This window comes from Pecten maximus, chromosome 7, assembly GCF_902652985.1.
Source record: "Pecten maximus chromosome 7, xPecMax1.1, whole genome shotgun sequence".
Taxonomy (NCBI): domain Eukaryota; kingdom Metazoa; phylum Mollusca; class Bivalvia; order Pectinida; family Pectinidae; genus Pecten; species Pecten maximus.
The window spans coordinates 43,852,929-43,867,872 of NC_047021.1; the positions used below are offsets into that span (position 1 = coordinate 43,852,929).

Genomic DNA, 14,944 nt, shown 5'->3' on the forward strand with positions numbered 1-14,944 from the left:
TGCATTCAATCTTAATTTTGATTCGTCTTTAACTGCATCATTGACCAATCACATACTTCATCTTGACCAGGAACGCAACCTGTCGCGTCATATCCGGAGCCAAAAGAAAATTATATACGGCTATGAAGAAAAAATGGATTTTTTTTTTCACGGGAAGCAAACAATTGAGCGTAGGATCTGACCCGCTTGGTTAGGTTTGTGAAACGGCAGTGTGGTGGTGTGCCATTCAGATCATCTTCGGGTTGGCTACACCTATTTTGAAAAAAACGAGGAGTTCCGGATGGTGGTGTGCAACCTTGAATTACCTCCCTTTGGTTGTTTTCATTCTTCATGCGCATGTCATGCTGTGTGCTCGAAACGACTGGCGGTAAGTTTGTGATCATAAACATAGTACAATGTGCTTTATGTTTGTTGCAAGATTCATGTAAATTTATGTTCAAGAAATGCCTTTCGCAAGTTACTTCCTATTGGATAATGAATTCCATTGAAAAATGAAGTCATAAAAATCATTGAAAGTTTGTTCATCACTCCCATCAGAGCACAGGGGCATGTCTAGTTTTATATTACAAAAAATAGTCAGAAATACCTATAGACATGCCCCTGTGATCAGAGTATAAGTTACGAAATGTATGACGATCTCATAATTACTACGTAGATAAGGCCTACAAGGCAGCTTGAAACGCGATATTGTAGTGAAAATCGGGGGAGTTATCTCCCTTGGTTGGAACTCATTTCGCACGTGAGCTAGTATAAAATCCCGCGGGGTGTCAGAGAGCGGCCTCTTTGATCCTGAACCCTGCAATGCACACATACAGCCACTTAACGTGAGTACTCGTCACTGTATTGTATGGGTTTTGGGATACGGGAGCATTCATTAGTCTTCTAGAGAAGGCTGGTGATAACCCACACCAGTTTTCTCTACACTGGTGTCAGAGTGTGTGAGAATTTCACGCCAAATTCTATTTTTTTCAACATGTTTGTCCACCTTAGTGTCGTCCTGTTCCGGACAGCACGTGCCAGCGCCATTTTGAATTGACCTGCACATGTTGTCTACGGAGCAGAACGACACTCTGTCGGACTATTAAGGTTTTTTTTCTAACTATTTGTAGGTTAGGGGAGGTTGGAACGATTTAATTGTCGTTCCAACAAACATTTTTGTTTTTTTCGTGTTTTTGCTGGTACGCCTGATCGTGTGGGCCGCCCATATCGGCGACATACAAAGGTCGGGTGTACTACTATACAGTAACTTAGGTTTTTTTTTTAATAATAGTAATTAGTTTAAGTAGATAATTTTATACGTATACCCACCTGTGCTGTGGGCCGCCCATTATATTTTTGGCGGCGTACGGAGGAGGCGCGTTATAATCGCACGTATTTTAGGTTAGAGTAGTTAGTGTTAGGAAACTTATTTTTAGTTGTAGGAAATTAGTGTTAAGTTAGTGTTAGGATAACATAGTTTAAAAAGTAATTACATGTACTATTGGTGTTATTTTATATAAACACCACCCACACAGAGATAAACACATGTAAAAACTGTGTTGTTTATTTCCACACCACCCATTTTGCATATATAAACTGTGTTGTGTTGCTTATTTACACCACCCTGTGTCGTTTATCATCATACTTAAGTCATGCCCTGCATTAATTTAAGAGAAGCAACAGAGGAGGAACTCGGTTCCCTCCCAGGTATAGGGGAGGTGTCAGCAGGAAAGATAATAGAGATTAGGGGAAATGGGGATTTAACATTGTCTGCCCTAAAGGAAATAAGGGTTACAAAGAGCACTTGGCTAGAATGGATAGGGCAGGGGAAAATTACAGGCATCAACTTAATGCCAACCTCACCACCCTATTCACCCAGTTCCTTGGGAGGGCACCATTCCCCTGTGAAAAATTTAGAGAACCGTTTGAATCTGCATGATGAGGCTCTCTCAGAAATAACGCATAAATTCCATGAGTTATGGGGCAAGTTAGATAAATTTGTGGTAGACCGGGAGACAGCGGATCTCTTAAAGGAGGAGTCCGCTGATACCATGTCCATTCCTGGTAAGACCTTACAACCGGGGACAATTCAATTAACTACCCCTAGTGGGGCACAGTACATTCAGGACCGGGTACCATTGGAGCCCCAACCCACGGGACCTACGGAGCCCTGAGCTCCAGTCAGTATGGGGGGACCAACCCACCCAACACCGGGATGTACAAGGGGGTTTGGACATGTCCAGTACTCTCCCTTAAAGCAACCTATACTTGGACAGTATTATAAACGTACTGCCCAAGAATGGTAGATACATGCGAGAGCATGCCCCTCTAGGACCTTCACCTTTTCAAGCTAGTAACGCATACCCTCCCCAGTCTAAAGCCAATGCATGGGGGATACAAGTCCAACCCCCGCCACAAGAAATTAAAACATCTTGGGGTTTTACAGATACTCAGAACAACATGAATAGTTCTGTGGATCAGCCACCAGTATTTAGGGATACTATGGGCATTACAAAATCCCAAGTTGGGGACAATCTACCATGTCATGGTATTCAGCCCATAGGCAATGACATACCTGTAGGTTATGGATTTCAACCAGGTCCCCAGGTAACAGGCAGGCACCCAGTATCTGCTGGAGTCCAGGCATTTGCTGACTTAGACCCTTTATGTTCCAGGGACCTGGGTGGTTATAGTGGTAACATTACCACCAATCTACCACCGGATGATTATGGGGGGGTCTACACCCATACCACACCCACAGATCCATGATTTGCCCACAGCCCCTGTATGTAGGCCCAAAGTAGAAACTCCTTATTAGGGCACATAGATGGCCTCACCATACCAAACCGTATTAAACCGGATAACTCGGGGGATAGTAAACCTCCTCTCAAGCTGGGAACAGAGACCCACATGGGGGATACACCAAATAGATATACCCATAGGGGTTCAGTAGACAGGCAGTCAGTATACCATAGAGACCCTGAGGGGGAGGGGGGGGGAGGCACACATATGATAGGCATAATCGGGACGACCATGGTTCTCGGCGCGGCTCAACCGATCGAGGGGCCGTTGACAATAGGCGTGCCCGCAATCCGCGTCGTGCCCGAGTGGAAAACCGCCGTGCCGACTCATCGGACAGTGAACCATCTGACTTAGATTTCTCGAGTCAGGAGGAGCCTAATGTGGAGTCATCCAGTGACAACTTCAACCGACATCGGAGAGATGGACACCGCCACCACCGACGTCGCAGTAAAAGCCCGCAGCGCCACAAGATGCCAATATTTACTGGTAAGGATAGATGGGAACCCTTCATCCTAAAATTTGACCACATAGTAGCCGACAACGCATGGTCAGAGCGTAAGACAATTAACCGGTTCTTTGATTGTCTAAGCGGGGACGCGCTAGAATATGCAGATAAACTACCCGGTGCGCTCTCCTTTCATCAGCTAAAAAAGAAGATGAAGGAGAGGTTTAGTGACAAGGATGTACCTGTAGTAGCTAGGCGCGAGCTCCAGTATGCCAAGCAGGAAGAAGCGGAGACCCTTGCTGAGTACGCTCAGCGTATTAAAACGCTTACCAATGACGGGTATGCTTATGCTGATGAGACCACCCAAGATCAAATCGCGACAGAATCCTTCTTAAAGGGATGCCGGGAGAAGGTGGCGGCTCAAAAAGCTATGGAAAAGAACCCCAAGACGGTTCATAAGGCCCTTAAATATATAAAGGCCTCGGTAGCGAACCAGCGCGCTTTATTTGGTACACGCTCGTCCCTTTTTTGTGTCGCCTTTGAAAAAGGAGACATATAGGTATTACTTTTCGGCGTCGGTGTCGGCGTCGTCCGGAAAATGGTTTTCGTGCGATAACTTTAGTAGTTTAGAACGGATTAATTCGAAACTTCATGGGAAGGTTCATTACCATGATAGCTTGGACAAGTTCGATAACCAAAATTATTCGCACCTTTTTAAAAGAGTTATAGCCCTTTAATTTTTTGCGAAAATGGTTTCCACTCAATAACTTGAATAATTATTACAGGATTAATTTGAAACTTCATGAGAAGGTTCGTTACCATAATACCGTGGACAAGTTCGTTAACCAAATTTATTCGCACCATTTTAAAAGAGTTATGGCCCTTTAATTTTTTGCGAAAATGGTTTCCACTCAATAACTTGAATAATCATTACTGGATTAATTTGAAACTGCATGGGAAGGTTCGTTAACATAATACAGTGGACAAGTTCGTTAACCAAATTTATTCGGACCTTTTTAAAAGAGTTATAGCCCTTTAATTTTTTTTGCGAAAATAGAATGTTCGTTACCATAATACTGTGGACAAGTTTGTTATTGTTTTTTTTTATTCAAGTCCTAGTTTTAAAGAGTTATGGCCCTTTAATTATTCGCATACACAGGCGACACCTCCACTTCCGTGGAATTCTTGTCCGAGTAGACAGGTGGAGTTCGCTGAAGGCACCAAACCCGGGGACGGTGAGACACAGCAGGAGATTATTAAAATGCTACGCGATGAGGTAAATGATCTCAAACGGTCGCTTACGCGTGGTGGGACAGCTAACTCACCGTACTACCAGCCTCGGCCCCCACCTCCATACCATAATCAGGGTGGAGGTGAGGTGGTATTTCCGTATTACCCGCCGGCGGGGGATCCATGTTGGTATCCTCCGTATCGCGAAGGGAATCGAAATCCCGACCGAAGACCTCGATCTCCCGGGTACGACGGATCCCCGCGGCGCTTCCAACGGTCAACCGATAATGAAGGCCGTCGATTTCTGCCTAGGGACCGGGATCGTTCCCCTAATGCTGACCGGAAGACGTGGGACCGAGGACGTAACTCTACAACACCAGGATGGAGTAATGGTAGGAGCCAGGGCAACACGGAAGACAGCCGCGTCCCGGTAAACAATTCCATGTCCCCAGACCGCCAGAAAGGTCTTCCTATTTGGTCCCGCTCACCGTCACCATCAAACAAGGGGTCCAGGGATCCGTCCCCTCATAGGGAGATAAAGTTGGTAGTCTCGGAAGGGAGTAGTCTCACCATACCCGTGACCTTGAATGGAACAACCATAAGAGCAGTCGTGGATACAGCCGCCACTATGACGCTGGTCCGGAGAGGATTATTGGACCACCTGAACGGACCGTTAATACTTGGTAAGCGAGTGCAGCTCAGAGGGTTCACCGGCAACGTGGAGAACGTGTGGGAAATTAAGGACCTATTCATCGGGTTAGGAACCACGGTGACCCCCTGGACGGTATGTGAAGCACCGATCACAGATGACATGTTGCTGGGCGTGGATTTCCTAGCCAAGAACAACTGTATCCTGGACATGAACTCCGGCAGGTTACTAATGGGAGATCAAGTAATCCCTCTCACACCTTACAGGGAGGACCCACAGGAACCACCCATGGTGTCCACTGCTCGGACAGCTATTCCCTCAATCTCAATAGGATTTTGTGATGTCAGCTGGAACGAGACCACCCAGCAGCCGGTCATGGTCCAGCCCAACTCCAGTGCGGTGGGGCCATTATTTGGCAACACATCAGTATCCTCTGGGGTGGATCATGCCATTATGAAGGTGGTCGGTGACTTCAAAATTGCAAGGGGGAAGGACGTCGTGAGACTAGAGACAGTGGAGCCCCATATGCCCCTTCCTGTCAGGGAACCACACACTGAGCCCCCAGGAGATGCCCATTCCAACAGAGACGTGTCATGGAAGACCCAGAATGATCCGAACCCAGGAGGTGGATCAGAGCTTCTTAAAAACGTGTCGGTAGTACCCATACGCGAGAACGCGCTGAAGGGCCGCTATCCGCAGTGTCGTGGGATTTCGCGCCAACAGAACCAGGGTCCGCTGAGTATGTCCGTCAAACCATGGAAGATTGACCCTGGGGGTACCTACTCATGCAGTCTAGGGGAAGAATGGGGGCGCTATGACAATCTCCTATACAGGGAGACAAAAACTCCCCATAGGTTGGACATTAAGGTCCATTGGGAAGGGGCTGATACAGGACTAGGGGGTAAGAAAACATCAGATACTGGGGTTGAATCTATTAGTGTTTAGCTCCCTTAACCCCCGTCAGGCAATCATTCTGTTTCAGCATCTAACAACATCCCATAAGGGGTCATGTCAGGGTGACCTTTCGGATTAGCCAATCAAATGACTACTTCCAGAATCTTGGAAGTGAATTTTATATGTCCGATTTAGCATGACTATAGTTCAGAGGTCGCTTAATCTGTCAATTTGTTTCAAGTCATTTCGTCCCACGTAGCATATAGCTATATACAGGCTGTGCCGAAATGGTTTGCTTCAGATGCAAGCTATGACGAAATGGTTTGCTTTAGTTTCAACGACAAATAGACAATTTGCCCTGAAAGTGACATACACATATCTCAAATGTCATCAGAACGTGACCCCATATGGGATGTTGTTAGATGCTCATGTAACGTAGTGAGAATGACCATCTAGATTTTAATTAGATTGAAATAAACAATACGCCAAAGGACTAAGGTGAGCTTATGCCATACTGTGGCATCCGTCGTCCGTCCATCAACTTCTTCATAGTTGCTGATCGGAATTGAACAGAATTTGACTGGTAGCATCATTATGGGGTTGGGATTAGAAATTGTACTAATAGTGGAGCTGACCCCCCCCCCCCCCCCCCCCCCCCCCCCCCAGGGGCTGAGGGGCTGGCCAAAACGGGTCAATTCTTTTCTGGAACTAAGTAGTGGATACATACCTGTCACGGGTCAAATGTTGAAAAACTGGAGATTGCGCGCGAGGACATTTTTACTAAAAATATTGCATTCATCAACAAAAAATAACACAAATTAATTGATTAATAGTATTCAATTTTATAACAAGTGAATGCAGCTGAGTTATTATAACTTGTACTGAACAGTAAATAAAAGTAGGATCAAAATCTCAGGAGTCAGTGACTCTCAGTTGTAAAATACTTTAGAGTCAAATAAAAATCCTGAGATGAATTGTTTTCAAATGTATACTGATATATATACATGTACGTCAATTTTGACTTAAATAAAATGTATGCATATTCAAAAACATTAGTTCAATTGATTTTACCTTCCAATAATTCCATGAATCAATAATATTTTTTTTATATTGAAGGCTCTTCTTTTTAAATCAAATCCATGTATAAGTTTCATTGAAAAAAAAATAAGTATCTATGTTTTTTTAGCTTTGTTATTTCCCAGAAAACAATTGTCTAAAGTCAGGAGAGAGAAAAAAAAATATCCTGAAAAAAATGTCCATTTCCAGATTCTTCGAAGAAGAGTGAGAGCTTATGTCGTCACTCCGGCGTCGGCATTGGTTTTTCAAATGTTAAATATTTGGTGCAAGTGTTGAAAGTCATAGTAATTTATGGTAAAATGGTCCCTGTGGGGGTTAAGCTATCCCCTGCCAGAGTTAAACTAAAAGATTTTTTTGGGAAAAAAACCAGAATTTTCAAATTTTTGGACTTAGAATATTTCTGCGTTAAGTTTTTGGTGCAAGTGTTGAAAGATATTAATACATCACTTTATAATTATACTAGGGTGCTGATATTTGGCAATAGAGTCCCTATGGAGTAAGACAATCCCTTCCTGGAGGAAAACTTAAAAAAAAAAAAGATGATTTTTTTCTTTTTAAATCTGTGTTTTTTTTGTTTTTAAATCTTTGGACTTTGTGTTAAGTTTATGTTGTGAGTGTTGAAAGGCATAGTTATACATGGTATTAGGTTCCCTGTGGGGATTAAACTATCCCTTGCCAGAGTTAAACTGAAAGATTTTTTTGGGGAAAAACACATTTTTTAAAATTTTTGTGTAAATGTTGAAAGCTATTAACACATCACTTTATGATTGTACTAGGGTGCTGATATTTGGTAAAAGAGTCCCTATGGAGTTACACTATCCCTTCTTGGGGTGAAACTGAAAATAAAACAATGTCAAAATGCTCACATTAGACAATTTATACCGGTCCACATTTTTCAAGGGAGACAACTCTGATAAGGATAATATTTTATCAAAAAATTGAAGAAATACGTTCAAAAGCAATTAATTTGTATTTAATATATTCATTTAATCTACAACAGCATAGCTTGTCTCCCAAATGTTTGTCAATAAATAATTTATATATATATATAAATTGGTATGGTTTTGAAAATTGCATGAATTCACAAAACATAATCTGATGAAGTAAACAATATAAATATTATTAATGCAATTTGCGAAACCATTCAAATTGGTATATTTTAATTATTTATTGACAAATATTTGCGAGACGAGCTATGCTGTTCTCCAACAGCTCTTGTTAGAATATTCATCACAACAATCATGGCCGCCGTAAACAGCACGGTGACAATTTTTTTTTGAGAGTCTGACTGCAGTTCTTTGTTATCATTCTTAAATCAATTAAAAATATACTGATTTGTTGGCAAATATGGCTAGTTTGGGGTTTGTATAACTTCTTTGGAAAAATCTACATTGCAAATCGCTTTTTTTACTACAGATATGTTGATCCTTGGGAACTTCACTAGAGACCCAATTTGGTGACAGTCGAGGGATTGTCACAGGTGACCTACTCTTTTAATTAACCTCTAGGGGTCAATTAGTGTCACTGACCATAGATAATATGCCCTTTGTTGAGTCTGTATATTGGACAACGTTTCAAGACTTATATACACACTAGTTTTAGTCAGAATTTGAAGCGTCAAATTGACATGTCATGTTGCTGTGTCAATGACCGAGGTACTTGGGCCAAGCGGGAAAAAACTGGAGAATTTAATAAAATTCGGGACCCGCGCGGGTCATTACTTTCAAACTGGATAAATTAATTTTTGTATTGAATATTCGGGAGTCTCCTGTCCAATGCGGGAAACTTGACAGGTATGTGGATATGGCTTAAATTTGTCTGGTAGCATCCTTATAGGTTAGGGATTCAAAATTGGGGAGGATTTAAGTCGGTCATCCTGCCAACAGTTCTTGTTATGTAGGTAAATTGTTCAGATGATTTTGTTCACAAATACATCCGAATGAGTCGTTAATGATATATATTTGTTTTCCAAAGTCACATGCTTAGTCTCGGATACTGGGAAACAGTTCTAAATCTTTCATTTTCGGAGGCTTAGGGCAGGTTATCAATTAGTCATCAATGTGCCTGGTCAGGCTTTTGTTCTCTTTAGCATAACCACTTGATTTGAAGCTCACTGCATATGTTTGCACATGACTAACAAGGTAATTTATTACCTTTACCAAGGGAGATAATGATGGGCTTGTATTGTCTGATGCCAGAAGGTTGATCAGTGGGTTTGTTCAAGTACTACCTAAGTTTGTTTATCATCACTACAAGTACAAAGACGGTGGTTAGTTGTAGTCGGGGCACAACTACATTTTGTAAAAGGGAACCTGGGATCTTTCCCCACACCTAGGGAATTAGTTTCTTTGTAATATATTTGAAACTGGTCGGATCCCCACCCTATAGCTATATGAACACAATCCTGATGTAAATATATAGGCCCAGGGGTCTTTCCCCCACCCCAAGGGACTTACCTGGTAGTTTCTTTTAACACCTTCATGTTGAGCCTGGATTTTGTTTCTGGGTTAAATCTTTGAAGCATTTGAGATTCCCACGTTCACCCGTTAACTGTATATAGCATTGTTAGACAGACATCAACAAATAAAGCTTTTGAATAGATCATGGAATCTGGAAAAGGAATTTGCCATTATTCTTTCTGACCATGTGATCATGAGTGATTCAGGCCCTCTGAGCTCGAGCCACTTGTTGATAAAACTCACTCTTTGTCATATATATGCCGAGTTTCCATCTTACGACCATGGTGAAGGAGATATGCTTCGATAAGCTATAGAACACACCGTCGATATGCCATTTAATCACATATAGTTTTCGGATGAAATTGAAAGATTGAAAGTATTTAATGAAAAGAATCAATGAATAGGGATATCTTAATATAACAAATATTTAAAACTCATCTTCTTCAGGATTGAAAAGTTCTATATTTGGTCTGAAAGGGAACCAATTTTATTCAAAGATGTGTTCCATCTCCCAAGGTGTCTGATCATGAGTGTAGGCCCTAAAAGGGGAAATGTAGCCAAATTCTTTGAAATCCTTCAGTAGAAATATAGGGTAATTTACCATTTATTACCACTGCAGCATCCCGGTGGGTGATACAGGCCATCTGGGACTCGTGTTGTCAAAATTTGTTTAATTTCCATTGGAAATAATTCTTAACTTCTTGTTTTGGATTTCTTTGGGTCAAAACTCAAAATAACAATTTAATGAACCAATTACGGCAATTATTAAGAACATGTATATACAGTTATTGTATGGGTATGAGGGAAATAGCGCTTTTACTGTCCCCAGAGACAAAAACTATTCCCCGAGGCGAAGCCGATAAAAGAGGACAATATAAGAGCTATTTCCAGAAATACCCATACAATAACTGTTTTATTATACCCACATTTAAATTATTCCATTTGTTTCAAGACTAGTAATAAAAGCAAAGTCTGTTTCAATGATCAAATTTTAATGTAAATTCAAAATCAACAAAAAAAGAAAAAGAAGCATTACTTGTGTGATTTTAGTTAACATTTTCAAAAGAGATTTCAGACTTTATACTAATACAAGGGATGGCGGTAGAGACAATTCGAAGGAATATGAATGCGCTCATTCCGGGTCAATAGCACTTTCGACTATTAACCTGGTAAATAACATTTTTAGCTCACCTGGACTGAAGGTCTGGTGAGCTTATGTCATGGCGCGGCGTCCGTTGTCCATTCGTCAACATTTGCTTCAAATTGCTAATAGTCAAAAAGTTCTTTTTGGATATTGACCAAATTTGGTTAAAAACATCCTTGGCAGAAGGGGATCAGATTTTGCATAAATGGTGATTTTGGCCTGCAAGGGGCAGGATGGGGAGGGGCCTAATAGGGGAAATTGAGGCAATTCCTTTAAATCACTGCTAGTCATCAAGTTATGAATGGATTTGAATCCAATTCGGTCAGAAACATCTTTGGGGGAAGGAGAACAGATTTAGCATAAATGGTGATTCTGACAACAATGGGCCGGGCCCAATAGGCGAAATTGAGGCAATTTCTTTAAATCGCATCTAGTCATCAACTTATGAATGGATTTGAACCCAATTTGGTCAGAAACATCCTTGGGGGAAGGGGAACAGATTATCCATAAATGGTGAAATTGACCCCCAAAGGGCAAAAGGGTGGGGCCCAATAGGGAAATAGATGTAATTCCTTTAAATCGCTACTTGTCATAAAGTTATGAATGGAATTCAACCAAATTTGCTCAGGAACTTCCTTGGAAGAAGGGGAACAGATTTTTTTGCATAAATGGTGACTCTGACCTCTGAGGGGCCAAACAGGTTGGGCCCAAAAGGGGAAATAGAGGTAATTCATTTAAATCGCTATTAGTCATAAAGTTATTAATGTTTTTGAACCCAATTTGGACAGAAACATTGTTTGGGGAAAGGGAACAGATTTTGCATAAATGGCCGGTGACTGCCCCAAAAGGCCAAACGGCTGGGTCAGATAGGGATAATAGAGGTAATTTCTTTAAATCGCTACTAGTTATAAAGGTATGAATAGATTTGAACACAATTAATTCAGAAACGTTCTTGATGGAAGATGTTAAGTCAGAAACATTCTTGATGGAAGATGAACATATATGGCATAAATAGTGACTGATCATCGAGGGGCCAAATGTGCAGGGCCTAAAAGGGGAAATAGAGGTAATTCATTTAAATCGCTACTAGTCATAAAGTTATGAATGGATTTGAACCCAATTTGGTCGGAAACAACCTTGGGAAAGCGAAACAGATTTTGCATTGATAATGACTCTGATCCCCAAGGGGCCAAGGGGGCGAGGCCAAATAAGGGAAATGATATTAATTCCTTTAAATCGCTACTAGTCATAAAGTTATGAATGTATGTTGTAAACTTAGAGAGTCTGAAATTCATTATTTCTTTTGAAGCAGTTGGGATCCCCACACTATAACCATATATAGCATTGTTTGAGATTGGCCGCGATGAGATTGGTTAAGGTGTCCCGTTAAAAAAAAAAGGTTTATTTTTGGTTACAGGTGCGAGATAAAACCTGCCCCCCTCATAACAGGACACAGAAAAAGCCAAACAAGTGTGATGTCTGTGGAAAGGCCTTTCACTCAGACATGTGGACTACAGAGCCACGTCCAGACTCCTTCAGGAGTGAAGCCCTATTCATGTGATATCTGTGGCAAGGGATTCCAACACACAGGTAACTTAAAAACACACATCAGAACACATACTGGAGAGAAGCCATACAAATGTGACGTCTGTGATAAGGGGTTTAGTCAGACAGGTAACCTACAGGCACACCTCAGGACACATACAGGAGAGAAGCCATACAAATGTGTTATCTGCCATAAGGTCTTTATTTCATTAGGTAGCCTTCTGTCACACATCAAAACACATACTGGAGAGAAGCCTTACAAATGTGATATCTGTCATAAGAGGTTCCGTCAGACATGTAACTTAAAAATGCATGTCAGGACACATACAGGAGAGAAGCCATACAAATGTAATGTCTGTCCTGAGGCGATCAGTCGAGCAGTTAATTTACGGAGACACACGAGAACACATACAGGAGAGAAGCAGTACAAATGTGATGTCTGTGGTAAGGGGTTTAGTGTGAAACAAAACCTACAGACACACCTCAGGACACATACTGGAGAAAAGCCATACAAATGTGATGTCTGTGGTAAGGGGTTTAATCAGACTGGTCACCTACAGACACACCTCAGGAAACATACTGGAGAAAAGCCATACAAATGTGATGTCTGTGGTAAGGGGTTTAATCAGACTGGTAACCTACAGAGACACCTCAAGACACATACAGGAGAGAAGTCGTACAAATGTGACATCGGTGGTAAGGGGTTTAATCGGACTGGTAACCTACAGACACACCTCAGGACACATACAGGAGATCTAGAGAAGCCATACAAATGTGATATTTGTTGTAAGAGGTCCAGACGTAAAAGTGACTTAGAAAAACATGTCAGGACACATACTGGAGAAAAGCCATACAAATGTGACATCTGTTGTAAGGCATTCAGTCAATCAGGAAGCCTACAGAAACACCTCAGGACACATACTGGCGAGATGCCTTACAAATGTGACATCTGTCCTAAGGCGTTCACTCGATTAAGAACTTTACGGACACATCTCAAGAAACATACTGGAGAGAAGCCATTCAAATGTGATGTCAATAGCAAGGAATGTAGTCCAGCAAGTAACCTAAAGACAAACCTCGGGAGACATACAGAAGATAATTGAACCATACATATGTCTTTGTTTGACAAACTGTGCACATTTAGATGGCTAATTAACACATTTTCGTAATCTGTCTTGAATGAGACGTAATTTGGTATAAATTGATGTCATCTGCCTTAGGCCTAAAGGTAGGACAGCTCACAATCATTAGATGGTGGACTTTCAAATCGCCCTGTTTTTGTGGTCATTCAACTGTCCGTCCATCACTCTGTCTGATTGTACTCACTCATCCTTGTGGGGTGCATTCATAGATTAATTGCGTCAAAATATCTTTGTTGCCTATAGTAGACGATTTTTAAGGTAATCCTAAGCTTGTTATCATTGATTATTGAAGAAGAGTTGCTTGGAATATCAATTGACCAAAGATTATGATGGTAAATGTGTCAAAGTTCAAGGCCATTCGGATCCCAAGGTCAAGGACAAATTTGATCTCAGAGGCCCTGGATTTGATAAAACATATAATATTATATGAGTAATATACATTTACATTTCGATTTATGGAGGTTGAAGGAAACGAGTGATATCAATTGATACTTTTCACTTCCTATATGTAATTGCTTTTGAAGTCCAAATGTCAAACTGAACCTCAGTGATATGGACAGATTTCCTCTTGATGTCTGATTTGGATGTATAGCCACACGATGGGACACATGCTGACCTGTTCCTGCTCTAGTTTTCTAATAATCTTCAATTATTTATTAGCTCTCCTGGTCCGAAGGACCAAGGTGAGCTTATAATGCCATACCGTGGCGTCCGTCCGTCAACAATTAACTACTTCTTCATAACTACTGATCTGAATTTGACCAAATTTGGTCAAAAGCATCCCTATGGGGTGGGGACTCAAAATTGTACAAATGGTGAGGCTGACCCCCCAGGGGTCTTAGGGGCGGGGCCAAAAGTGGTCAATTTGGCTAAATTGATATAAACGACTTCTCCTCTGGAACTAAGCAATGGATGTTGCTCATATTTGCCTGGTAGCATCCCCTTGGGGTAGGGATGTAAAATTGTACAAATGGTGGGGCTGACCCCCCAGGGGGCTGAGGGGCGGGGCCAAACAGGGTCAATTTGGCTAAATTGATATAAACAACTTCTCTGAAACTAAGCTATGGATATCACTCATTTTCGCCTGGTAGCACCCCCTTGGGGTAAGGATTCAAAATTGTACAAATGGTGGGGCTGACCCCCCAGGGGGCTGAGGGGCGGGGCCAAAAGGGATCAATTTGGCTAAATTGACATTTTTAGAATTTCAATAAAAGCAATGTTCATGTACCCTTATAAAATGCTTATGATATATTGACATAGCAATACCAGTGGCAAATATACTTAAGCATCATTCTTGTTTCATATCTCATGAAACCAGGTGAGCGATACAGGCCCTCTGGGCCTCTTGTTTTTTTTTATTTTGACATCTTTTATTTTTACGCACTGTTTCAAGGGATCACATCCTATATCTTTTACCACATCTTATAGCCACAATTCATAGGTTTTTTTTCGGTTTCAATATCTTAACATCTCTCCCTTTTTCAGGGGTAGACTGACCCATTAGATTGAGATATGGGATTTAAATTTTGTTTAGCTAATAAACCATTTTATTATGAATATGCAATACTTACAACTATT

General features: G+C 41.4%; 1 protein-coding gene across 1 annotated transcript; it reads left to right on the plus strand.

Annotated features, from left to right (window-relative positions):
- The first annotated feature begins 323 nt into the window (after positions 1-323).
- On the plus strand, positions 324-14,228 carry LOC117330935 (zinc finger protein 235-like). The gene is made up of 2 exons (XM_033889506.1): positions 324-367; positions 12,097-14,228. Exons 1-2 carry the CDS (start codon positions 342-344, stop codon positions 13,325-13,327), a joined length of 1,257 nt encoding a protein of 418 aa, XP_033745397.1. The 5' UTR covers positions 324-341; the 3' UTR covers positions 13,328-14,228.
- The last annotated feature ends 716 nt before the right edge of the window (positions 14,229-14,944 follow it).

What these genes read in the sequence shown, in the direction of transcription:
- LOC117330935 (XM_033889506.1), top strand. Translation starts at nt 342, where the DNA reads ATGCTGTGTGCTCGAAACGACTGGCG. An exon ending in TGTGCTCGAAACGACTGGCG is followed by an intron (nt 368 to 12,096) that starts GTAAGTTTGTGA and finishes TTTTGGTTACAG; the next exon opens with GTGCGAGATAAAACCTGCCC.